The following is a 27,483-nucleotide window of genomic DNA, read 5'->3' on the forward strand; positions in this document are numbered from 1 at the left end:
GTCAGAATGATCAGGAATTTAAATATTTGGCCATCAGGAAGTTTCACTTTTGGCAGATAGAGAGGAGTTGTTCGGCGAAGCAGTCCCCCAATCTACAATGTAATGTTTTTGCAATATACTTTGTCATGTAATGCAGTACTTTTGCAGTTTTGACTTCAGATCTAATTTTGGATGGCTATTTCCATATTGTTGCCCCCAGACTATTTTAATGGTTGTAACAATGCACAAATCTACTCATCTCTCAGTCTGCCAGCTGTGAAAATGCTCATCGAAGATTCAGATTCATTTGTTTACCACCTGTACACTGAAACATACAGTGAAATGCGTCATTTGTGTTAAAAACCTACACAACACAAGGATGTGCTGGGGAAAGCCTGCAGGTTTCACCAGCTCTCCGGTTCCAGCCCAACATGCCCGCGATCTTTGGCAGAACAGCACAACATGTGAGCCGCTTTTCCACCCTCCCACCTACTCTCACAAACAGGTCTCCAACCTCAGCTCGGCCTCTGACCGGCAGTCCTTGGCCCCGGACTCTTGGACTTGCAGATATTAGGCCTCCACAACCTCTAGTCCCTCCGACTCACTGATGTCGAACCTCTGACTACCGGACATATTGACCCAGCGACTGATTGCTGGATTTGCCCTCCAACTTTGACCTTGGGTATTGACCCCAGGACTTGCCATTTGCAGGACTTTGATCTCTGGGCCTCAAGCTCTGAGCTTGCACAGACCGTCAACCCCCCAAGACACACCGAGCTGGTGGAAAACCCACCCTCATACTCGGGATCATCAACCTCAATCATTGACTGTGGGGGTCGCTAGTCTTCACCCTTAATGCCTGCAGAAAGACGTGTCCCAGAGTGAATCACTGGGCAGTGTGGTCGAGGCCCGGAGCATTTCGTTACAGCAGGGCTCAGGTCCTAATGCAAGGTATGTTCTGCTGTTTGGAAAATTTAAATGTAGGCTCAGATAGACTGGAAAGGAAAGGTGTTGGGACCAGAGGCGAGAGCTGGACCAATTTTGCTTGCTCTCCCACTATGTTCACTCCTTCCTCCGCAATCTGGAGTCTGTGAAACTGTTCCAGTTGCTGTGCTTGTTGTCTGCGAGCTTCACAGCAATTTTCCCCACTAATATGATGAACTGAGACCGAGGCTTCGGCCTACTACGGGCTACTCTGGGAATTCTGATCTGATGACTCAGTTTGATTTGAAATGTCGTTGCTGGCTTCTGTTGTTTGGGTGATTTGCATTTTGTTCTCTTTCTCTGCACATTGGGTGTTGGTCTTCCTTGCTTTGTGGCTGCCTGTAAGCAGACAAATGTCAAGGTTGTACAATTTTTACATTTTTTGCTGATAAATGTACTTTGAATCTTTGAATCCCTGTCCCTCCCTTTATTATATCTGAACTTGAACATTCCAACACATTCCTGGTCAGCCTCCTACTTTCCAATGTCTGCTGACCCATGGTCATCCATAACCCTGGTGTCTGTGTCCTACCTCACGAAATTCTGAAATTAGAATACTATTTGGACCACTGAATCAACGTTTCAAACCAAATTTCATTCAGTCATAATGTCTGTTGGCTAATGGTTTAAAATAACCTTAAAATTCAACTGACTGTGCCAAGATAATCTTATTTATTGAGATACAGTACAGAGTTTGAGCCACGCCACCCAGCAATCCCCCGATTTAACCCTAGCCTAGCCAAAGGGCAATTCACAATGTCCAATTAACCAGTAGGTCTTTGGACTCTGAGAGGAAACTGGAACACCTGGAGGAAACCACATGGTCACGGGGAGAACGTACACGTTCCTTATAGACAGTGGTGGGATGGTTAAGATCCAAACCAATAGGTTTCAAAGGTACATTTAATGTCAGAAAAATGTATACAGTATGCATACTGAAATGCTTTTCTTCCTAGCCATCCACGAAAACAGAGAAGTGCCCCAAAGAATGAATGACAGTTAAATGTCAGAACCCCAAAGTCCCCCCCAGCTCCCTCCTCCCACACGTAAACGGCAGCAAGCAACAATTTCCCCTCCCCCCACCAGCAAATAAAGCACCAGCACCTGCCATCGAGCACTCAAGAGTGAGCAAAGCAACAGCAAAAACACCAACTTGCACTTACCCCAAAGACTTTGCATTTTACCCAGTATTCGACATACCACATGCGCTCTCTCTCCCTAATAAGGGAGAAAGAGGTGTCTCCGTTTTCACAGCGGGCAGGGAGACATAAACAACTCACTGGTTTACGATGTTAAAAGTCTGCCATGTTGCTTTATTTGAGCTCTGTGCCCAAAGGTCACAAGTCTCTGGGCAGACAGCCACAGATATTCTGACTCCCCGGATGACACACGGGTCTCCTGCCATGATACCAATCCTCAATCCGCCCATCTCAAGAGCCCCGAGATCCCGGACTTCCAAAGCCCAGCCGGTCTCTTAGGCCGAGTCCTTGGCGTGCCGGACAACGGCCAGTCATGAACACCCGAGAGCAGGTCCCGTTCCCGCAAAGAACCATAATCAGTGTGTAACTCCAGGTTAGGGTCTCCAAAAGAACTCTGAAAGGGAAAAATAAAGATATTAAAGATGGAAATAGAGCTGTTTCTGAAGATGCAAACAAAGGAGTTGCCGTTTTGTGCCGTCATCACTCCATTCTGCCTCCAGACTGTTGGTGATGTATTTCTATCATGATGTACATGAGTCTATTGCGGCAGCATAATCGTTGGCATAGTGCTTCATAGCACCAGCAACCTGGGTTCAATTCCCGCTGCTGTCTGTAAGGAGTTTGTACGTTCTCCCTGTTACTGTGTGGTTTCCCTCCAAGTGCTGCGGTTTCCTCCCACAGTCCAAAGGCGTAGAGTTTAGGGTTAGTGAGTTGTGGGCATGCTTAGTTGGCACCAGAAACATAGTGACACTTGCGGGCTGTCCCAGCACATCCTAAAACTGTGTTGATTGTTGACACAAACAACGTATTTCACTGTATGTTTCGGTATACGTGTGACAAATGAAGCTAACTTAATCAAAGTTCAAAGTAAATTTATTATCAAAGTACATATATGTCACCATATACAACCCTGAAGTCTATTTTCTTGTGGGCATACTTAACAAATCTATACAATAATAACTATCACAGAATCTGAATCAGAATCGGATTTACTATCACCTACATATGTTGTGAAATTTGTTAACTTTACAGCAGCAGTACATTGTAATACATGACAAATATAGAGGAAAAAACTGAGTTACATTAAATATGTGTGTGTCTATAAAATAGTTAAATTAAAATTAGTGCAAAATAACAAAAATAAAAACAGATCTGAAGTAGCATTCATGGGTCCAATGTCCATTCAGAAATTGGACAGCAGAGGGGAAGAAGCTGTTCCTGAATCGCTGAGTGTGTGCCTTCAGGCTCCTGTACCTCCTCCCTGATGGTAACAGTGTGAGAAGTGCATGTCCCGGATGGTGGGGACCCTTAATGATGAACACTGCCTTCCTATGGCACCACTCCTTGAAGATGTCTTGGATACTGCAGAGGCTGGTACCCATGATGGAGCTGACTAATTTAACTAGTTTCTGCAACTTATTTTGATCTTGTGCAGTAGCAATTCCATCAACCCCCACCCCCCGCCCCAATACCAGATGGTGATGCAGCCTTCAAAATGCTCTTCATAGTACATTTTAGAAGTTTTCGAGTGTTTTAGTTGAAAAACCAAATATCTTCAAAATCCTAATGAAATATAGCCACTATTCTGCCTTCTTTATAGCTTCATCAATATGATGTTGTGTCCAGGTTCGGTCTTCAGAGATATTGACACCCAGGAATGTGAAATTGCTCACTCTTTCCACTTCTGATCCCTCTATGAGGATTGGTTGTGTTCCCTTGTCTTTCAAGGCTTTTGGTTTGGGAATGTACAGCAAGTTTTCATAGCCTCATTTACATGGGTTTTAATGAAGTCGGTGACAACTGTGGCACACTCACTCAGGTTCGAAAGTAACTCTGAACACAGTCCAGTCCACTGATTCAAAGCAGTCCTGTGCCTCTCTGGTCCATACCTTCTCAGTTGTCTCTATTGGTGCTGCAGTCTTCAGTCTTTGCCTATACTCAGGGAGTAGAAGTACGCCCCGTGAAAGTGTAGTCACAGAGTCAATGAAAGACTACGGCATTCAACCGGAGTGCAGGAGACAACAAACAGTGCAAATGGAAAAGTAGAAACAATAATAATAAATAAATAAGCAATAATTATCGTGACATGAGATGAAGAGTCCTTGGAAGTGAATTCTTAGATTGTGGGAACAGTTCAATGATGAGATAAGTGAAGTTGAGTGAAGTTATCCCCTTTGGTTCAATATCCTGATGTTGAGGGACAATACTTATTCTTGAATCTGGGGGTATGAGTCCTGAGGCTCTTGTACCTTCTTCCTGATGGCAGCAGTGAGGAGAGAGCATGTCCTAATCCTTAATCATTAAACTCAATAACAACTCATATGAGGACTAGACCTCAAGCTGTGTTGTTGCCTGTCAACAGTCACCCATGAGAGAGGCGTCGGAGTTGGTGAGCTCCATTGGAGGTGGTGTGGCATGGTGTCCAAGCTGGCATCGCTGACTCCCAGTGTTCACTTGGCAGAAGACAAGCTGGTCTCGTGTTTAACCGCAGACTGCTGCAACATTCATGGACTCAGGGACCTGGACCATATTTTTTTGTGTGACTGTATTTTACTGATATCTGATGTGCTTGCTGTCTTACATGTGCTATATGTGGCTCGTGCTGTGTGTGACGGTGGGTACTATGCTTTGCACCTTGGCCCCGGAATATTGCTGTTTCATTTGACTGTATTCATGGGTATTCGTGTATGGTTGAACGACAATTAAACTTGAAATTGAAAAAATAGTACCAGCACCAGGTGTTTAATAATAACACCACCATAATTACACCAACTCTGCTTTGGATGATCCCAAGCCTGCTGCAAAAGGATGAGTGTTGGGCTTGGCACTAGTAACTCCATCCCATAAAAATCACAGAGCTACAGAAATGCCAGCAGAAACTCTAAAGACCTCATCCCTGGGAGAGGAAGGAGAAGATGGGCTATACCTGGGGATAACTTGAAAGACTGGCCCAGAACAGAGAACTCTGGCAGGATACTGTCGGGGGCCTTTGCTCCAGGAGGAGTGACAGGCTCAAGACGAAGATAATAACGCCACGATATGTTTCGATGTACATGTGACAAAGCAAATTTCTTACCTCTAACCTGATGCTTTTACCTCTTCTTTTTCTTCCAAATGTGGTTCTTCTACTGTTGGAGTCTGTGATCTACATTTTGGTGATGTGTTTTTGGGCCAATTGAGTGATCTGGCACTTCATTGTCCAGGGATGTCCGGTGAGGTTTCGAACAAAGCTTGCAGCCTCGAGGCCAAGAAGCCTGGAGATGGGATGCAAGCCCATATTTGACTGCATTTCTCACCAATCTCACCATTTGAAGAGTCAAGGAAGATTGAAATCATCGAGGTGAGAACAGAAGATAAGCAGATGTTCAGTGCCATCTATCAGCTTCTCGCTCGCTGCTGCCAGAGGAAGGTGTCTGAGTGTGATGGTTTCTTCTCCACCTCCATCTCTACCTTCTCCCCCTCTCTCTCTACCTCTGGCTCGCTGCTTCCAAAGGAAGTTCCTTTTTTCAAGTGGTCTTTCCCTCTCCTTCTCGCTCGATGCAACTGGAGAATTGTGGTGTAGCCCTGGGTATTGGACAAGGTTTAATCAATGTAATTTGTGGATTAGACTCTGTATTTCACCTAATGATGTGTTTCTGGTTAATTCTTGATTTTTGTTGCTATTTTGTGTGCCTTTGATCAGGGCGGCCTGCAGATAATGAACGACACAGAGCTAGATTGAACTGAGTTGAACTGAATATGTCTGAACTCTATAGATTTTGTGTTTTATATTCTGTATTTTTCAATCTTTTGCCATTTGTGCGTTTTTTCTTTTTTTTGGACGTGGGGGTGGGTTTTGTTGCTTTTCTTTGCACATTTGCATGGTTTTCTTTGTTTTGTGGCTGTCTGTGGGAAAAAGAATCTCAGAGTAGAATGCTGCATACATACTTCGATAATAAATATCCTCTGAACTTTGAACTTTTTGAACTGAGCATTAGGTATCCAGTGTAGCACCATGTCAGTGAAAATGATGAGTTTATTTTACAGTTGTACAACAACTTCCCAAGGATCATGGGTTTCCTGCCTGGACCTCACCAGAAGATTTTCCAAAATATCGAAAACTTGAAATGTTTTCTGGCCAAAACTATTCAGAGTCACAAAGAAACTGTCCAGAAAGACTCCCCTAGGGATTACATCGACTGCTTCCTCATGAAGATGGATGAGGTAATGGCACAAGTTTCTTCTTGCATTTGTTCATTTCCCACTGTCCTACCAAATACACTGAACATAATAACTTCTGTCTTCTTATTTTATTTTAGAGACACGACACAGAACAGGCCCTTCCGGCCCAAAGAGCTGCACCAACCAGCAGCCCATCTATTTATTCAGTTTAGTTACTTACTGCCCATTACACCGATGGTGCTTAGGGCTGCAATGAAGGTCCTCCATCTCTGTCTGTCCTCGGCCGTCTTCTCTATTGTGCCCCATCATGTGTGGTTCGGGTCTTCATTTCTGCCTCTACGGTACGGTGCCAAATTGTCTTTGGTCTCCTGCATTTTCTCCGCCCTTCAGAGGTCCAATGAAGTGCTGTCTTGTTGATAGCATTGGCATATCTTCTCATCACGTGCCCAACCCATCTCCAACGTTTCCTCATGATGATGGTGACCATGTCCTCTTGGGGACATTCAAGGAGTAGGGTGTGGTTGGAGATCTTTCTTGGCCAGAAATAACAAAGGATCTTCCGGAGTCTCATGGTGTAGAATGACGACAGCTTGGCAAGATTGCTCTCTGTCACATTCCTGCATTCTGACCCGTACAAGAGTGTGGACAGAACACAGCTCCAGTACAGCCTCACCTTGGAGTGGATGCTCTACTTGGTGATCCCCATACGTTGCTGAATCCTAACCTAACCAGAGAACAATTTTTAATGACCAATTGACCTATTAACTGGTACGTCTTTGGACTGTGTGTGGAAACTGGCGCACCTGGAGGAAACCAACACGGCCACAGGGAGAACGTACAAACTCCTTCCGGGCAGCGACTGGAATTGAACTCGGGTCGCCTGTACTCTAAAGCATTACACTACTGTGCCGCCCAAAAAAAGTTACCTTTTTCGATGAAAACTATACAAATGCTAGAAATCTAAACTAAGAAATGAAAATGCCAAAAATTCTCAGTAGGTCAGGCAATGCCTATAGAAAGAAAATCTGGCATTTTGTGTCAACAGTCCTCTGTCACAGACCCTCCTAAAAACTTCCATGATTTTCTGTTTCTTTGGGAACTGCTATTGCAAACATTTGCCTATTTTAGAGCGCGGTAACATTAGGATGGCGTAGTGCTTAGCACAACGCTTCACAGTACAGGTGACCCAGGTTCAATACCCACTGTCTCCTGTAAAGAATTTATACGCTCTCTCCATGACTGCATGGGTTTCTTCCCACAGTGCCAGTTGGTAGGTTAATGTGTAAATTGTTCCGTAATTAGGCTAGGGTTAAATTGGGTTATTGCTGGGCAGCGCAGCTTGAAGGGCCAGAAGGGCCTATTCTGCGCTGAATTGCAATAAAATAAAAAAATAAAAAGAATATAAGGATCCAGGAAGTTGAATTAAAGTTGAAATCGACTGAAGGCTGTTAAAATGTATTCCTTCCCTTCCCACCTCCCTCCCCCCATCTTTTTCTGGCTTCTGCCCTTTTCTGTTTCAGCCTTGATGAAGGATCTCGGTTGAAACAACGTCAACTGCTCATTAACCCCCATAGATGCTGCCTGACTTGCTGAGTTCTTCCGGCACTTTTTTTGTGTGTGTGTTGCTCACAATTTCTAGCGTCTGCACAATCCCTTCTGTTTAAAACGTGGATTTTTGTTTGCCTTGAGTCAGGACAAAGATGATCTTAACTCCGAATTCTTTCAAGAAAACTTGCTGTTGACGACACTAAACTTATTTCTGGCTGGAACCGAAACAACCAGTACAACACTGCGCTGGGCTCTTCAAATCCTGGCAAAGTATCCGGAAGTTCAAGGTAAGCTTTAATTCAATTCAAATCCATTCAAGTTTAATTATCACCCAACTATACATGAATGCTCAAGAATACAGCCAAATGAAAGAGCGTTACTCCAGTGTCAAGGTAAAAAACACAGTACCAATGGTCACACACAGCACAAAGCACTCACAAGATAGCAAGCACAAATGGTATCATAATCACGTAATAAAAGAATCAAAAACTCACTCCATCAATCTCCAGTTGATTTCGATAGAGCCCGTCTCCTGTGAGCAAACACGGTGGGGGGGAGCCGGCTCCAGGCTGGACACTGCACCACACCACCCCGGAGGAGTTCACTGGTCCTGAGGCTGCCTCCCCCCCCACTCGACCTCACCAGGTGAAACTGCAGCTTGAGGCCCAGTCCTCGCACATAAAAGACAACCAGTCCATATAGAATATCAGTAAAAATACAACCAAACAAACTGTACAGCCCAGACCTTCAGTCCATTGAACCCTTCAGTTGACCATAAAAGAAAACACAAAATACTCTGCAGATGCTGGCGTCAAAGCAACACTCACGACATGCTGGAGGAACTCAGCAGGTCGGGCAGCATCCGTGGAAACGATCAGTCAATGTTTCAGGCCGGAATCCGTCCTGACAAAGGGTTCCGGCCCGAAACGTTGCCTGATCGTTTCCACGGATGCTGCCCGACCTGCTGACCATAAAAGAGCTTGTCTTCAATGTAGAATCAGAATCAGCTTTATTATCACCAGCATATGTTGTGAAATCTGTTAACTCTGCAGTAGCAGTAAAATGCAATACAGTACATGATAATAGGGAAAAAACTGTGAATTACACTAAGTAATTATATATTAAATTAAGTAAGTAGTGCAAAAAAAAGTAGGTAGTGTTCATGAGTTCATTGTCCATTCAGAAGTCAGATGGCAGAGGGGAAGAAGCTGTTCCTGAATCACTGAGTGTGTGTCTTCAGGCTTCTGTACCTCCTCTCTGATTGTAGCAATGAGAAAAGGGCCTGCCCTGTGTAGTAAGGGTCCTTAATGATGGGTGCTGCCTTTCCAAGGCACTGCTGTTTGAAAATATCTTGGATACTACGGAGACTAGTGCCCATGGGAAGCTGACTGAGTTTACAGCTCTGTGCAGCTGTGCAGTGCCCATGCCCCATACCAGGTGGTAATGCAGCCAGTGAGAATGCTCTCCGGTACAGCTGTAGAAATTGCGAGGTGTGTATCAATTACACAGCAGTGTCAAAGTCTAAGTTCAAAGTAAATTTTATTGTCAGAGTACATACGTGTCACCATATACAGCCCTGAGGTTCAGTTCTTGTGGTCGTCCTCAGCAAATCTATTGAATACTAACAATAACAGGATCAATGAAAGATCAACCAGAGTGCAGAAGACAACAAACTGTGCAAATGCAAATATAAAGAAATAGCAATAAATAATGAGAACATGAGATAATGAGATAAAGAGTCCTTGAAACTGGATCATTGGTTGTAGGAAAATCTCAAAGAATGGGCAAGTGTGAGCAGTTATCCCCTTTTGTTCAAAATCCTGATGGTTGAGGGGTAGTAACTGTTCCTGAACCTGGTGGTGCGAGTCCTGAGGCTCTTGTACCTTCTGCCTGATGGGAACAGTGAGGAGAGAGCATGACGTGGGTGGTGGTCTCTGATGATCGATCCTGCTTTCTTAGGACAGTGTTCCATATAGAGGTTCATTGTTGAATTTTTTGTTATATGTATGATTACATCTAAAAATGGAAGTATAGTAATCACTCAAGACGAGTATGATGTTCTCCTGAGGGGTTATTTCCCTAATGGAGAATGCTTGTGGGTGAATTTGTTTAACATGGGGAGATTGATGCATGAGCAACCACCACTCGGTCCTTGACGGGTCAGGGTCAGTGTCCAGTGGCATGGGATGCAAAATGACTCGGGACCCTACACTGCTGAAGCTTTCCTGCGCATTCACAGCCATGGTGATGAGTCACCATCTTCCACCAGCTCCACCGTTGAGGTCTTGGTTGGTCACTCTTTGTCTGGAACCTCTCCCTTGACCTTACTGCCATGGGTGACCCTACTAGGAGGTGAAATCCAGACGCAATAACTCTTGGGATCTCAGGCACTCATAAGCCATCAAAACATGCAGAAAAGTGCATTGTGTGTGTCAAAACAAATCAGTGGGAATTATGCTGGGGGCAGTCTGCAAGTGTCACCACACTTCTAATCTGCACCCCCATCCCCATTCTCCATCCACACCCTCCTGCCCCTCCATCCACACCCCCCTGCCCCTCCATCCACACCCCCTTCTCCCTCCCTCTTCCCCCATTGGGTGTTTGCAGTCTTCTTTTTCTTTAATGGGTTCCTCTGAGGTTTATTTGTTTTGTGGCTGCCTGTAAAGAGACAAATCTCAAGTTGTATAATGTACATACTTGCTTTGATAATAAAAGAACTGTGAACTCTGAAGAACAAAGTCGACCGTGTGATTGGTACCCTTTCTGACACTCCAAAGGTTTTGCTCTCTTCTCACCCTGAACACTTGTCTCTTTCCCATGGGTTCATGGGGTGCCATCTACAGGATGCTCTTTGTCTAAGCTGCTGTGACAATACCTCCAAAGCTTGTGCCTTCAACCAGCAAGAACGACGAAGACAACGTGTGCATGTCAGTACTGCCGAATAATGCTTCTCTGAACAGGTCATATCTTAAAACATCAGTTCCATTTGATTTCTTTCTTTCATTTTATCTTTAAAGTTCAAAGTGCATAAATGTCACCATATACAAAACCTGAGGTTCATTTTAATGCAGGCATAGTCAGCAAGTCTACAGAATAGTTATTCTAACAGGGTCAATGAAAGATCAACCAGAGTGCTGAAGACAACAAACTGCAAATGCAAATATTAGTAGATAGCAAGAAATAATGAGAACATGAGATAATGAGATAAAACTAACTGAGTGAAAAGCTACAGAATCTAGGTTTCTGTATCTTCCACTGCAACCGAAACACCATGATCTGTGCGGATCAGAAATAATATCTCCAGCTCACTGACAATCAACACTGGTGCACCACAGTGATATGTGCTTAGCCCACTGCTCTACTTTCTCTACACCCGTGACTGTGTGGCTAGGAGCAGCTCAGACACCATCTATAAATTTGCTGATGTTATATAGCCATTGTTGGCAGAATCTCAGATGGTGACAAGAGGGTGTAATGGAGAGAGATATACAGCTAGTTGAGAAGTTTCATAGTAATAACCTTGCACTCAATATTAGTGAGACCAAAGAACAATCTCTCATAAAGTGTAAGATGAGGGAACACAAACCTATTCTCAGAGCTATTGGAAGTGGAAAAAGTGAGCAATTTCAACTTCCTTCAATAACTCTGAGGACCTAGTCTGGTCACAACATATCAGTGCAGCTATAAAGAAGACAAGGCAGTGGCTATGTTTCATTAGGAGTTTGAGGAGATTTGGTATGTCACCAAAGGCACTGGCAAATTTCTACAGATGTATTGTGGAAAGCATTCTTACTGACTGCATCATCATCTGGTTTGGGGGGGGGGCGCGCGGTTACTGTGCAGAACGAAGTAAGTTGCAGAAATTTGTAAACTTTGCCTTCTCAATTTTCATGGATCTGAGCCTCAGGAAGGCAGCGTGCATTATTAAGTACCCGCACCACCAGGATATGCCCTCTAGGAGACAGAGAAGCCAGAAGGCACACACTCAACGATTCAGGAACTGCTTCTTCCCCTCTGTCATCCAATCTCTGAATGAACATTGAACCCATGAACACCACCCCCCTATTTCTGTTTTTGCACTACTTGTTAAACTTAACTATTTAATATACATACATATACTTACTGTAATTCAGTTTTTTCTTATCATGTGTTCATTTGTACTGCAGCCACAAAGTTAACACATTTCACAGCATATGCTGATGATATAAAACCTGATTCTGGTTCTGAAGAGTCCTTAAAGTGAATTCTTTGGTTGTGGGAATATTTCAATGATGGGGCAAGTGAGTGTAGTTATCTCCTTTTGATCAAGAGCCTGATGGTTGAGGGGTAGTAACTGTTCTTGAACCTGGTGGTGTGAGTCCTGAGGCTCTTGCACCTTCTACCTGGTGGCAGAAGCGAGAAGACAGCATGGCCTGGGTGTTGGGGATCTCTGATGATGGATGCTGTTTACCTACAGCAGTGTTTCATGTCGACGTGCTCAATGGTTGTGAGGGTTTTACCCGTGATATTCTAGGCCAAATCCATTATGTTCTGTAGGTTTTTCCATTCAGAGGTATTGGTGTTTCCGTACAGTCAGTCAGTACACTCTCCACTGCACATCTAAAGAAGTTTGTCAAAGTTTTAGATGTCATCCTGAATCCCCGCAGACTCCAAAGGAAGTAGAGGCACTGCCGTGCTTTCTTTGCAATTGCACTTTCCTGTCCAGGACAGGTCCTCTGAAACAGTAACGGCCAGGAATTCAGAGATCCTAACCCTCTCCAGCTCTGACTCTCCAGTGAAGATCGGCTGATGGACATCTGGTTTCCCTCTCCTGAAGTCTATAATCATTTCCTTGGTTGTACTGACATTGAGTGAGAGGTTGTTGTTATGACAGCACTCAGCCACGTTTTCAATCTCCCTCCTGACTGCTGATTCATCACTGCCTTTGACTGGATCCACGTCAGCAAACTTGAATACAGTAGTGGAGTTGTGCTGAGCCACACAGTCATCGTTTATCTAGAGCTACAACACGGTAACAGGCCCTTCTGGTCCAACTAATCCACACTACTGTTACACCCATGTGACCAATTATCCCTCTACCCTGTACGTCTTTGGGATGTGGGAGAAACCAGAGCACCCAGAGGAAACCCACACTCTCACAACCATGGGTCATCGGTAGAGTTCTTTGAGGGGTCTGAGTTTTTTTTGTATTCTCTGTGTTTTATTAATTAGAATTATCTATATTAATGCACTTCGGGGTTTTTATGTGATATTGTTAGATCTTCCCCAGTTTACAGTTAAGTTGCAATTGTCCTTGGATACTTCCAATTAATTCTTCAAGACTTTGCAGGTGTCCAGTTAAGTATCCTTGGACTTTTGTCTCTTATTAGAATAGTTACTGGTTAACCCTGTAATTAGTCTGGTGTTTTATCAGCTGGGCAGAGACTTTTTTGTGCACTGGAATGTATTTAAAGGGGTAGTGCTACCCTCTCGGGTCTCCACTGTCTTGATCCCTGCCTAGTGGAGTTCTGAACGAGTATCATGAGTTATCCAAGGCCTTGTAAGTTCAACTGATTAATTTATTAATAAAATTCCTGGTTTTACTTAACCCTTCCGGTTGTCTGTGTGATCCTGCACTTAGTCATAGTCATACCTTATTGATCCCGGGGGAAATTGGATTTTGTTACAGTTGCTCCGTAAATAATAAATAGTAACAAAACCATAAATAGTTAAATAGTAATATGTAAATTATGCCAGGAAATAAGACCAGGACCTGCCTATTGGCTCAGGGTGTCTGACCCTCCAAGAGAGGAGTTGTAAAGTTTGATGGCCACAGGCAGGAATGACTTCCTATGACGCTCTGTGTTGCATCTCGGTGGAATGAGTCTCTGGCTGAATGTACTCCTGTGCCCAACCAGTACATTATGTAGTGGATGGGAGACATTGTCCAAGATGGCATGCAACTTGGACAGCATCCTCTTTTCAGACACCACCGTCAGAGAGTCCAGTTCCCTTCCCACAATATCACTGGCCTTACGAATGAGTTTGTTGATTCTGTTGGTGTCTGCTACCCTCAGCCTGCTGCCTCAGCACACAACAGCAAACATGATAGCACTGGCCACCACAGACTCGTAGAACATCCTCAGCAACGTCCGACAGATGTTAAAGGACCTCAGTCTCCTCAGGAAATAGAAACGGCTCTGACCCTTCTTGTAGACAGCCTCAGTGTTCTTTGACCAGTCCAGTTTATTGTCAATTCGTATCCCCAGGTATTTGTAATCCTCCACCATGTCCACACTGACCCCCTGGATGGAAGCAGGGGTCGCCGGTACCTTAGCTCTCCTCAGGTCTACCACCAGCTCCTTAGTCTTTTTCACATTAAGCTGCAGATAATTCTGCTCACACCATGTGACAAAGTTTCCTACCGTAGCCCTGTACTCAGCCTCATCTCCCTTGCTGATGCATCCAACTATGGCAGAGTCATCAGAAAACTGTGAAGATACAGCAAGATACATAGACTTGCAGAGCATGTTCAAACCCCTAACAACGTTTGCAGAGTCTCAAATTGTCTCTGTCGTCATCCTAAATTTGCACTAATGAGCAGGTGTACCTAATAAACTGACTATTGAGTGTAAAATCAGACAATATTGACCAATATGACGAGTTGGGAAATGTTGGTAAATGGAATGTGTGAAACAAAATTTGCTTATCTTCCTCTCCCAGAGAAGATTCATAATGAGATTGATGATGTGATTGGATCTCATCGAAGACTGGCAATTGAGGATCGGGCGAAGATGCCGTACACTGACGCGGTCATCCACGAGGTCCAGCGATACATCGACATCGCTCCTCTGAGCGTTCCACGCATGACAACAAGTGATGTGAACTTCCGAGGATATTTGATACCCAAGGTCAGAGGCAAGATCAATATAATGTTTTATTTGTATTATTTGTAATAACATCAAACCAAAAATTAAATGATCACGTGCCAGCTATTCTGTACTTTAAAAAGTACAGTGTCCTTAACCTGCTTGTTGGTGAGGAGGAATGGTGGTGTTTGTCCATCCTGTCCGATGACGACAGGAGACCTGTGTGGGAGAGTTTTTAAACTGGAGAAGCCGTTGCGCTGGGGCAGTTCCACTCTCTCAACGTCAGAAGTCCAGGTCCAGTGATATGAGCGAACATCACAAACTGGGTCTTCCTTGGTTGCAGTGGATGACCATGACCTTTTCTGTGCCTTGTCATGCTGTTCGGTCTCCAGGGAGCATTAAAATATCGCCTCCCTGGGTGTTGGATCTCACTGTAGATCTTACCGACCCAGTCCGCTGGAGTTGATTTCACATACTAAGACAAGCCTGTCTCTCTCACCGGAATATAAGGCTGCTGGCTACCCTTGCCTGCTTTAGCCAGTCTGTTGAAGTGGTGTACTGGGATGTGGCTGCTGTCACATGAGGTCAGTTACTTGGAGCCACAGGTGGGAGCAGAGTGTCCAGTAGGCGCCAAAGATGAATGAGCTGCCCCGGAATGGACACCAGAGGTGCTACCCCTCCCTGGACATCCCATACACTCCAGGTGATGGAATAATCTCCAGTATATTGGGGTACGCAGTAAATGGTAGGGCTTTGAAATATTAGTATGCAGTTCACTGAAAGAGCAGAAGAAATTGGAGCAGAGTCAGGCCATTTGGCTGATTTTATTATCACTTCTCAGCAACATTCTCCTGCCTTCCCCCCCATAATCGTTGACACCCTGACTGATCAACAACCTGTCGACCTCCATTTTAAATGTACCCAATGACTTGGCCTCCACAGCCACCTGTGGCGATGTATTCCAGATTCCCCGCCCTGTGGTAAAAGAAATTCCTCCTCATCTCTGTTCTAAAGGGACAACCTTGTATTCTGAGACTGTGCCCTCTAGCCCTAATCCTCTCCATGTCCACTCTGTCTAGGCCAGGGGTTCCCAGCAGTTTTAATGCCATGGACCTCTATTATTTTACTGAGGTCTAGGGCTTTCAATATTCGATAGATTTCAATGACGTCCCCCTCATTTCTTCCTCATCTCTGTTCCAAAGGGATGACGTTGTATTCTGAGGCCGTGTTCTCAGGTTTTCTTCTGCCGGTCTCTTAAATTTAGGCAACTTTGTATCAAAAGATAATTGGTGGGTCTGTTTTTTTGAACTACGCTCCTAAACTGTGGAAATCAATACTTAAAACTATAGTGACTAGGTTGACATTTTTAAACGCCAGCTCAACTCCTATTTATTTAACCTTGCCTTTAACTAACATCTTTTTGTCTTTTATTTTTATTTTTCATTTTATTTGCGTGTTGAAAGGCCTTGACAGACTGGATGTGGAGAGGATGTTTCCTATGGAGGGGGGGAGTCTAGGACCAGAGGATACAGCCCCAGCATAGAGGGACATCTATTTTGAATGGAGAATGGAGATGAGGATGACTTTCTTTAGCCAGAGAATTGTGAATCTGTGGAATTCGTTGCTATAGGCAGCTGTGGAGGCCAAGTCAAGGGGTATATTTAAGGCAGAGGTAGATAGGTTCTTGATTAGTCAGGGCATGAAGGGATACAGGAAGAAAGTAGGAGATTGTGGCTGAGAGGAAAAATGGATCAGCCATGATAAAATAGCAGAGCAGACTCGATGGGCCAAATGGCCTAATTCTGCTCCTATATATTTTGGTCTCCACTTTAACCCATTGTAAAGCACTCTGAGCTACATCGCCTGTATGAAAAGTGTTCTATAAGTAACAGTATAATATAATAATACAGGATAAACAAACAATAATAATAATATAATAAACAAGCAAGCACGATTTACTTAGTAGATTCAGCCATTCCAAACACATAAAACATACTGAATCAATAGCTGAAATATACTAGAAATATCCTGAATTTGAAAAAGGAAATTGAAAGGTAATGGAACATGAACAGGGTATACATTGTCCTAGTGGTAATATCTACAACTGGTAAGAAACCCAAAGTCTCTACACTTAAATCAATTAGTCATTCAGAGCAATATTTATGTAAATCTCCAGAAAGCCGCAGTACTAACCACCACCAGAATAGTCCGAAAGTTCCTAGCAATTCAGAAATGAGTGTGCTTGTCTATGCCTGTATATCAGGCATTACCAGCCTGAGCTGAGAAAAAATATTTTTAAACAGTAGTAATAATATTACTATATTAATATTATAACAATAATACTATTATTACCGATCCAACAAGATCAGGTTTCAGACCACAAATGTATTACATTCTGTGCTCCGAGGAGCAATACCACATCAGCCACTGCAATACATCGTTCCTGGGATGTATAATGTCATTAGTTATTATTTTAATGTGTTGACATAATGTCATCTAACACAATTTTTGATCATAACCATGTCTGAACTTGTTTCTGTGTTTAGGGCATGTTTGTGATCCCTGTCCTTTCCTCTGTTCTGAAAGACAACAGCCACTGGGAGTCACCAGAATCATTTAATGCAAACCATTTCCTTGATGAAAATGGATGTTTCAAAAAGAGTGAAAATTTTGTGGCATTCTCAGCAGGTATACATATACACTTATTTATTTTATTGCTTGTTCTCTCTGCCCACCTGCAAGAGAACCACAACCTTCTCATAGCGTTTGGAGGCTTGCATGCCTCAATGACCCGGAGATCTATATTGGCTGGAGTAAGAGCTTTATGCTTTGCCTCTGGGTAGGGTCACCCATGTCAAACAGGTTAAAGGGCAGAGGCCAGACTAACAGCAGTCCACCAATCCTTCAGGTTCCAGGGTTCAACTCAGGGCTAACAACCCTGACTGGTAATTCAAAACTGTGATGGACAATCAGCCATGATTGAATGGCGGACCAGACTTGAAGGGCCAATTAGCAATTAGACCTTTCAGTTAGTCCTGATGAAGGGTCTCGGCCCGAAATGTCGACTGTACCTCTTCCTAGAGATGCTGCCTGGGCCTGCTGCGTTCACCAGCAACTTTTATGAGTGTTGCACAAAATGCTCCCAATCATCAGACTTGCTGCTTTCTGGATTTGACTTAGAATATCACGGGTCAAACCCTCACAACCATTGAGCACATCAACATGAAACACTGCTGTAGGTAAACAGCATCCATCATCAGAGATCCCCAACACCCAGGCCATGCTGTCTTCTCGCTTCTGCCGCCAGGTAGAAGGTGCAAGAGCCTCAGGACTCACACCACCAGGTTCAAGAACAGTTACTATCCCTCAACCATCAGGCTCTTGATCAAAAGGAGATAACTACACTCACTTGCCCCATCATTGAAATGTTCCCACAACCAAAGAATTCACTTTAAGGACTCTTCAGAACCAGAATCAGGTTTTATATCATCAGCATATGCTGTGAAATGTGTTAACTTTGTGGCTGCAGTACAAATGAACACATGATAAGAAAAAACTGAATTACAGTAAGTATATGTATGTATATTAAATAGTTAAGTTTAATAAGTAGTGCAAAAACAGAAATAGTGGGGTGGTGTTCATGGGTTCAATGTTCATTCAGAGATTGGATGACAGAGGGGAAGAAGCAGTTCCTGAAACGTTGAGTAGGAGAAGCTGAAGTCAGATGTACCTGTATTACAGTGGAGTAAGGGGAAACCCAGAGGAATGAGAGAGAGGCTGGCCAAAATTGATATGTAAAGAACACTGGCGGGATGACAGCAGAGCAGCAATGGCTGAAATTTCTGGGAGTAATTCACAAGGCAAAGGATATATACAACCCAAAGAGGAAGTATTCTAAAAGCAGGGTGTCAGAACCGTGGCAGACAAGAGAAGTCAAAGCCAATATAAAAGCCAAAGAGAGGGCTTATAATAGAACAAAAAATACTGGGAAGTTAAAGGTTTGGGAAACTTTTAAAAACCAACAGAATGCAACTAAAAATGTCATAAAGAAGAAAATGGAATATGAAGGTAAACTGGCCAATAATGTTAAAGAGGATACCAAAAGTTTCTTCAGATATATAAAGTGTAAAAGAGAGGTGAGAGTAGATATTGGACTGCTGGAAAATGATGCTGGAGAGATGGTAATGGGGGACAGGGAAATGGCGGATGAACTGAATAAGTATTTTGCATCTGTCTTCACTGTGGAAGTCACTGGCAGTATGGTGCAAGTTCCAGGTGTCAGTGGTCATGAAGTGTGTGAAGTTACCATTACTAGAACGAGGTTCTTGGAAAACTGAAAGGTCTGACAGCAGATAAGTATCAAATAGGTTCTGAAAAGGATATCTGAAGACATTGTGGAGGCACTACTAATGATCTTTCATGAATCAATTGATTCGGGCATGCTTCCATTAGAATGGAAAATTGTAAAATCACTCAACTCTTCGAGAGGAAAGAGAGTGCAGAAGAAAGGAAACTATAGGCCAGTTTTACCTCAGTGTTTGGGAAGGTGTTGGTGTCAATTGTCAAGGATGTGTTTTTGGGGACTTGGACTCGCATGATAAAATAAGCTGTAGTCAGCATGGTTTCATTAGTAAAAATCTTGCTTGACAAATCTTTGAAGAAATAACAAGCAGGATAGACAAAGGAGAATTGGTGGATGTTGTGTACTCAGATCTTCAGCTTTTAAGAAGGTGCCGTACATGAGGCTACTTAACAAGTTAAGAGCCCAAGGTGTTACAGGAAAGATACTAGCATGGATAGAGCATTGGCTGATTGGCAGGATGCAAAGAGTGAGAATAAAGGAGACCTTTTCTAGTTGGCTGCCGGTGACTATTGGTGTCCCACAGGGGACTGTTTTAGGTACGGTTTTAATGTTATATGTTAATGACTCGGACGATGGATTTAATGGCTTTGTGGTGAAGTTTGTGGACAATATGAACATAAGTAGAGAGGCAGGTTGTTTAGTGGAAGCAGAGAGGCTACAGAAAGACTTAGACAGATTAGCAGAATGGGCAAAGAAGTGGCAGATGGAATACAGTGTCTGAAAGTGCACTTGGATAAAATAAATAAAAGCGTAGACTATTTTCTAAATGGAGAGCAAATTCAAAAATCTGAGGTGCAAAGGGACTTTGGAGTCCTTGTCCAGGATTGCCTAAAAGTTAATTTGCAGATTGAGTCAGTGCTGAGGAAGTCAGATGCGCTGTTAACATTCATTTCAATGGACTAGAATATAAAACAAATAATGCTGTGGAGGTCAAGACATTGCGTATGTTTAAGGCAGAGGTGGATCGATTCTTGATCAGTCAGTGCACGAAGGGATACTGGGAGAAGGCAGGAGATTGGGGCTGAGAGGGAAAATGGATCAGCCATGATGGAATTGCATTGAATATTCGATGGGCCAAATGGCCTAATTCTGCTCCTATATCTTATGGTCCAACTCAGATCTTTTTTTAGTTTATTCATGAGGTAATTATGTCACTGGTATATTTATTATTCATCTCTAATTTTACCAAAAACAGTCAAAGGAACCCGAAAAAGGTCTCCAATTATGAAATATATTTTAAGTAAATAGTGCTGAGTGCTGTAAACAACCTTTCACAGATTTTTTTCAAGAACATCCCTGTACTCTTGCAGGCAAAAGAATGTGTCTGGGAGAATCTTTGGCTCGCATGGAACTCTTCCTTTTTTTGACCAGTCTCCTGCAGAGCTTTGTCTTCAAGCCTGTCATCGATCACAAGGACATCGACATCTCACCAGCTTCAACTGGAATTCTGGTTGCACCCCATGTCTATGAATTCTATGCTGTCCCTCGCTAAATCACCTGGAGCCTCTTGAATTTTAGCAGTTGATTTTAAAGGCTTACTTAATTCCTTGTATATCTTTAACATCACAAAATTTGGTTATTTCCTATTTACTCATTCTCACTGTAATCCAACACATCCGTCCATGGCCACTTCATGTCAAGGTGAGACAACCCTCAGGGTGGTGCAACCGCTTATATTCCATGTGGATTGCCTCCAACTTAATGGCATATTCCTTCTGGTAAAACAAAACTCTCCTTCCCCTCTTCTTCTATTCCTCACTCTCGCCTCTTACCTCTTCTCAGCTCCTGCTTCCCTTTCTACCATGGTCCACTCTCCTCTCCTATCAGATTCCTTCCTCTCCAGGCCTTTATCTTTCCTACCCACCTGGCTCCGCCTATCAACTTTGGGCTATCCTCCTTCCCCACCCCACCCCTCACACTCTGACATCTTCCTTCTTCCTTTCCAGACCTGAAAGAGGGCCACACTCTGAAATGATGGCTATTTATTAATTTCCATTAATGCTATGTGACCCACTGATTTCCTCCGCAATTTTGTATGTATTGCTTTGGATTTCGAGCATCTACAGAATTTCTCATGTTTATTATTATCCACAACTAGTGCCTTTTTAACAGTGATTATTGTTTGTAAATATGTGCAACAAAAATATACAAAAATTTCGGGCAGATGGGGCTCATCAGCTGTAGTTGGCAACTCACCTGGGAGAAGAAAAACACCTCACCTCAAACCCCTGCTGCCTTGCAGCTATACCCACTCATGGGGAAGCCTTCGTGAGCAAACCCCCCAAACAATCCGGAGCTGGAGTCCACAGGCAGCCCTATGTTGTTACTGGAAGCATAATTCGCATTTTTTTAACCCTTTGGTTCAACTCCTCTGATGCCTCTGCATCCTCTGCAGCTAGAAGTGAAGTTGTCATTACTTCAGATAAGAGTGGGATTCTTTGTCATATACCTAGCGAGTGAAGCTCTAATACTGAAGAGGTTTGACCCCCATCTTCAGAAGACCATTTGGTTTGGAGCTCAGCTGAATATCTGGGTGCTTGAAGCCAGAGAATATGTGCAGAAGTGGAGAGAGGATAGGCGACTAAGTTTGGGAACCTGGGTGCACGTGGTGGTGAAATAGACCATGAGATATAGGAGTAGATTTAGGCCATTTGGCCTGTTAAGCTTACTCCACCATTTCAACATGGCTGATCCATTTCCTTCTCAGATCCTATCTCCTCCCCATATCCCTCACACCCTGACTAATCAAGAATCTATCCATCTCTACCTTAAATACTGTATACCTAATGACTTGGCCTCCACGAATTTCACAGATTCACCACTGTCTGTTTGAAGAAATTCCACCTCATTTCCATTCTTTTAGATGTCCTTCTATTCTGAGGTTGTACCCTCTGGTCTTAAACTTCCCCACCATAGGAAACATCCTCATGACATTCACTCTATCGAGACCTTTGCACATTTGATGGGCTTGCGGTGCGTATCACACACATTACAACAGAGCTTCAGCTGAGGGCCACTTGAAATGTTTTCTTGCAGAAACTGATAGCCATGCATACTGAGTTGGTGAGATCTCCATCAGGCTAGTTGATAGAATTCAGGAGATAGAAAGGAGGGTGGAAGAGTGTATCTTACTGCACCCTATGGAGAGTCTGTGGAGCCCTGCTCACCCCCTTCACTCTGGACATTGTGTGCACTTTCTTGTATGGTAACAGCTCCTGTGGAGACCACTGTCCTCCTGTCTCTGTTGATCAAACTAGATCTCTGACCTTGGTCACACAGCAGTAGCTAGATGTTGTTAGGAATCATTGAGCAGAAACACATTTGCTGCTCTTGGTGGACAGGGATGCTCCCAGGAGCAAATTGTGGTCCTCCAGGAGCAAAGGGACTGTGACATGTCAGTAGATACCTGTTCTGCACGTGAATAGGGATGCACCCCCACACCCCCCCGGCACAAGATGGCTCATCTGTGTGTGCAGTGATGCAGTGTATGCACAGATCATTCGCCAGCAGAAGAATTGTTACAGGTGCAAACTTGTCTGCTGAAGCAGAGATACACTGCTCAGATATCGCCGTTCTCTTCAGATCGTGCAGGAAGTTGAATATGGGACAGCCTGGAGACCTGTGTCTCAGAGAGTGTCAGCTCATCTCAGGTTCCCATCAGGAGGATGAAACAATAATGGAGATTAGATTTATATAGAAATACAGCACAGAAACAGGCCTTTCAACGCATCTAGTCCATATCAAAATCATTTAAACTGCCTACTCCCATCGATCTGCACCAAAACCATACCCCTCCATATCCCTACCATCCATGGACATATCCAAACGTTGAAATCCAGCTCGCATGCACCACTTGTGCTAGCAACTCATTCCAGCCTCTCATGGCCCTCTGAGTGAAGAGGTTTCCCCTGATGTTCCCCTAAGCTTTACACCTTTCACCTTTAACCCATGACCTCTGGTTGTTGTCCCACCCCAATTTCAGTGGAAAGTGACTGTTTATACCCCTCATAAGTTTGTCTGCCTCTATCAAATCTCTTCTCAGTCTTTTATGTTTCTAAAGAATACAGTTCTTATCTTCCTTATTGTTCAATCTTTCCTTATATCTCAGGTCCTCCAGACCTGGCAACATCATTGTAAATATTCTCTGTACTCTTTCACCTTGTTTACATCATTCCTGTAGTTAGGTGATGAGAACTGCACACATTACTCCAAATTAGGCCTCACCAACATCTTGTACAACTTCAACATAATAGCCCATCTCTTGTACCCAATAAATCAATATGCCAAAAGCTTTCTTTACAAGATTGTTGATTATTGTATCAGTGTCCTGACATCATCTGACGTCCAAACTGGTGACTTGTCTCAGAAGGGCATCAGGTCACTAGGCGACAGCACCAGTGAGCCAGCACACACAACAGTGTCCCTGAGTCAGCACTCCCAGACTGAGTGTTGAAATGGCTCTGGCCAGTAATCAGAGGTTGACATCCTCAGGATCATTAATGTGTAGCACAACAGTATAATGCTATTACTGCACCAGTGACCTGCTTCATTTCCCACCGCTGTCTGCAGTGAGTTTGGACATTCTCCCTGTAGTCACATGGGTTTCCTCCAGGTGCTCTGGTTTCCTCCCACAAACCAAAGACATACAGGTTAGGGTTCATGAGGTGTGGGTGTTAGCTCATCCACTGACTGCTATGGTCATTGAGACAAAAGACATATTTCACTATGCTTCGATGTAAATGGAGCAAAAAAAAACCCCCACAAATCTTTAATCTGCTGATGTGGCCCTGATTTTCTGAATCTACATTATATTAAAAAAATCTTATATCTTGTGTCAATTATTTAGGAAGCACAGGTATGTTCAAACCACTGTGTTATTAAAATCTCACATTGTAATCAACATGATGTTTATTATCTGTGTATTGAATTTGCCATTATAATGTTCTTTATTAAGTATTCTTTAAACACATTTAACACTTAAAATGATGATACTTCCCTATTTGGTCACACAGAAAAACATCAGGTGTTCCCATGGCAACAGTGAGATGGGCAGTTCTGTCTAAGCTGGAAATCCATTAATGTTTAAAAGAGTTATGGTTCAATGGTTCAATTTAATATCACAGAATGTATACAGTAGGGGTCCCCAACCTTTTTTGCGTCGCGAACCGGTTTAATATTGACAATATTCTTGCGGACCGGCCGACCGAGGGGACGAGGGTGTTCAAGTAGGGTTAAGCTCACCTAACTCACCTCAACATGTCTTTTACAGTTAGGGTTGCCAACTTTCTCATTCCCAAATAAGGGACAAAGGTAGCAGTCAAATCCCATACATTTGTGTTTACCCCAGGATGGACTACCATGGCCATGAAGCCTTGCACAGGCACCTGTGTCAGCATGCGCGTACGTGCCAATTTTTTTTCTACAAATCGGTTTTGGCTTAATCTTCCCGACTATACATACATTATTTCTACTTTATATAGGCTGTGTATTTATCATATCATTCCTGCTTTTACTATATGTTAGTGTTATTTTCGGTTCTATGTGTTATTTGGTAGGTTATTTTTTGGGTCTGGGAATGCTCAAAAAATTTTCCCATATAAATTAATGGTAATTGCTCCTTCGCTTTACGCCATTTCGGCACGAACGGTTTCATAGGAACGCTCTACCTTAGCGGGGGAAATACGGGACAAGGACGGTCCTGTATAGGACAAACCAAATTCAACCCAATATACAGGATGTCCCAGCAAATACGGAACAGTTGGCAAGCCTATGTTCAAGTTCAACAGTGCGTGGCAGGGAATGAGGAAAGGTGCAGCTGACTCATATCGTTTCCTCGCGGCCCGGTAGCATATGCTTTGCGGCCCGGTGATTGGGGACTGCTGGTATACAGTATACAACCTGAAATTCTTACTCTCACAGACATCGACAAAACAGAAAAATGCAAAGAATGATTGACAGAAAACGTTAGAACCCCAAAGCCTCCCTCCCCCAAACAAGCAGCAGCAAAATCATCAACCCTCCCCTTCCCCCAACTTGCCCCAGCAAAGGCATCAACTCCCCCCCCCGCACCATGCACCACGCAAGCAACAGCAAATCTTGCAGAGACTATGATCGACAGTTCATCAAAACTACTGTTCACCCCAAAAAGTAATGATGAAGATAAATGATACTAACCTCTCCCTTTTCATTCTCTTTTGTAATGGGCTGATAGAAATCTAGTAGAGTTTGAGAGCCAAGGCTTATAGTGGTCACAGTTGGAAAGTACAGAGGCCCATCCTCGTGAGGCTACAAGGACAAAAACAAAAACTGATTTCACACAACAACTCAGTAATAAAAATGGGGATTATTTGGCACAGCTAGCATAATGCTTCACAGCGCCAGCAATTCCTGCTGCTGTCTGTAAGGAGTTTCTACGTTGACCACATGGGTTTCCCCCCACAGTTCAACGACGTCCAGGTTGTGGTTAGTGAGTTGTGGGTGTTAGGGTGTATTCTGCAGTTAGGATATATAGCAAATATTAATTTCACTAGCAACCAATTTTCAGATTTGAATGTGGATTGCAGATTGAATTTAAAACAGTTCAGAATAATGGGCTTCCTGGAGCTGCAGGTTGGGCTCAATCACAAACAAAGGAACATTCTACTTGACCTCAGGTGCCAGCATCTGCATGAATGCAGCCTAGGGTCATTTTGGGTGTCTGGAGTAAGGGTACGAAGAAGGAGGTGTTTGAAAACAGTATGTAATTGAAAGGAAGCATTGTGGACACATTGTAACTATAGAATTGTTCTGCTCTTACCTTTGCTCTTTAGCATATAAAAATGTTGTGTAATATTGGGTCAAAGAGGTCTCTTCTTCCAAGACTTCTCAAATATGATGACTGCATACTCGGTTTGCTAGAATAAAGGCTTCCATATCCACCACTTCAGTGTCTTTTCCAGTGACTTTGTTCATAGTTACAACAGTGGGCATGTAATGTCATCGCCACCCAGCACATGGAGTTTGTACGTTGACCACATGGGTTTCCTCCCGCATTTCAAAGCTGTACAGGTTACAGTTAGTAAGATATGGGTGTGCTATATTGGTGCCAGAAGTGTGGTGACACTTGTGGGCTGCCCCCAGCACATAGTTGGACTGTGTTGGTCATTGACATAAACATATTTCACTGTATGTCTCGATATACATTTAACAAATAACAATAATCTGCCCTCTTTGATTTTACATGAATTTAGATATAAATTTATATATATTATATATAAAATATATCCCTGTATTAGGAACTATTTATTAGAAAACCATACCACAGCACTTACAAGTGATATAACTAAGGTGAAACTCAGCTCATATTTGAGCATTTAATATTGCTTCATTTTGGTGGCGCCTTTTCACTACTGGGTTGTATGGATAGCACCTTTGTTGAAGGAGCTTATCCTGTCCAATCTGGCGCAGCTCACTCACTTGTGGTCCCCACCGCACACTCTGCTCTCACCCGTGGCTCCAAGTAGCTTCAACAGATGGGCTAAAGCAGGTGAGGGTAGCCGGCGGGACTCATACCCCGATGGAATAGGGATGTGCCTGACCTCGCATGTGAAGACAGCTCAAGTGGACTGGGTGGATGAGATCTACAGTGAGATTCAACAGCCAGGAAGGCCATTCTGCAATGGTCTGTGCAGAGCAAAAGGTATGACAAGGCACAGAAGACATCATGGTAAAAAGGTATGACAAGGCACAGAAGACATCACTGCAACCAAGGAAGACCCCAGTTTGTGACGCTTGTTCATGCCACTGGACCCCGACTTCCAAAGTTGAGAGTAGAACTGCCCCAGTGCAACAGCTTTCCCAGTTTATAGAACTCTCTCATACAGATCTCCTGTCATCAATGGACAACCACCACTCAGCACTAACCCAGAAGATAGTAGTGAGTAGGAGAAAGGGGTGGCTGTGGTAAAATATATCACTGTCGCTGTGCCCAGAGGAGGTCACTGAGGCTTTTTGCGTTTATTGATATGGATATAGATATGAGTTTGGCCTATGGACTTTTTTCAGTCTTACAGATTTTTATATTCTGTGTTTCTTAGTTCTTTCTCGGTTTTTTTATGTGCAGGGAGAAGAGATTTAAGGCAAAATGTCCTTGTTGAGATTTTGTTTATTTTTTCATGTGGGGAGAGGGATATTTGGGGTCCAGTATACTTCTGACATTTTGCGCAGTGAAGGGGGCTTTGGGAGTTAATAATTGTGTTGCTGTGCTTGTTGTGTGGGGGAGGGGGGGGTCGCTATTTCTCTTTGAATGACTTCCAAGGTTTACTTTGTTTCGTGGCCATCTAGAGGAGAAGAATTTCAGAGTTGTATACTGCATACATACTCTGACAATAAATGAATCTTTGAATATAGAGGAGAAAGAGCA

General features: G+C 43.4%; 1 protein-coding gene across 3 annotated transcripts in view; it reads left to right on the forward strand.

Annotated features, from left to right (window-relative positions):
- Positions 1–23,982, forward strand: part of LOC140206185 (cytochrome P450 2C44-like) — a 49,068-nt gene extending 25,086 nt beyond the window's left edge. For all 3 annotated transcript variants that reach the window (XM_072274470.1, XM_072274469.1, XM_072274471.1), the window contains 5 exons: positions 6,189–6,365; positions 8,017–8,158; positions 14,574–14,761; positions 17,266–17,407; positions 20,393–23,982. In XM_072274470.1, the coding sequence (XP_072130571.1) occupies positions 6,189–6,365; positions 8,017–8,158; positions 14,574–14,761; positions 17,266–17,407; positions 20,393–20,574 (831 nt within the window). In that variant the 3' untranslated portion in view covers positions 20,575–23,982. The remainder of the gene's footprint in view (positions 1–6,188; positions 6,366–8,016; positions 8,159–14,573; positions 14,762–17,265; positions 17,408–20,392) is intronic.
- Positions 23,983–27,483: the final 3,501 nt, after the last annotated feature.

This window comes from Mobula birostris, chromosome 12 (assembly GCF_030028105.1).
Source record: "Mobula birostris isolate sMobBir1 chromosome 12, sMobBir1.hap1, whole genome shotgun sequence".
Taxonomy (NCBI): domain Eukaryota; kingdom Metazoa; phylum Chordata; class Chondrichthyes; order Myliobatiformes; family Myliobatidae; genus Mobula; species Mobula birostris.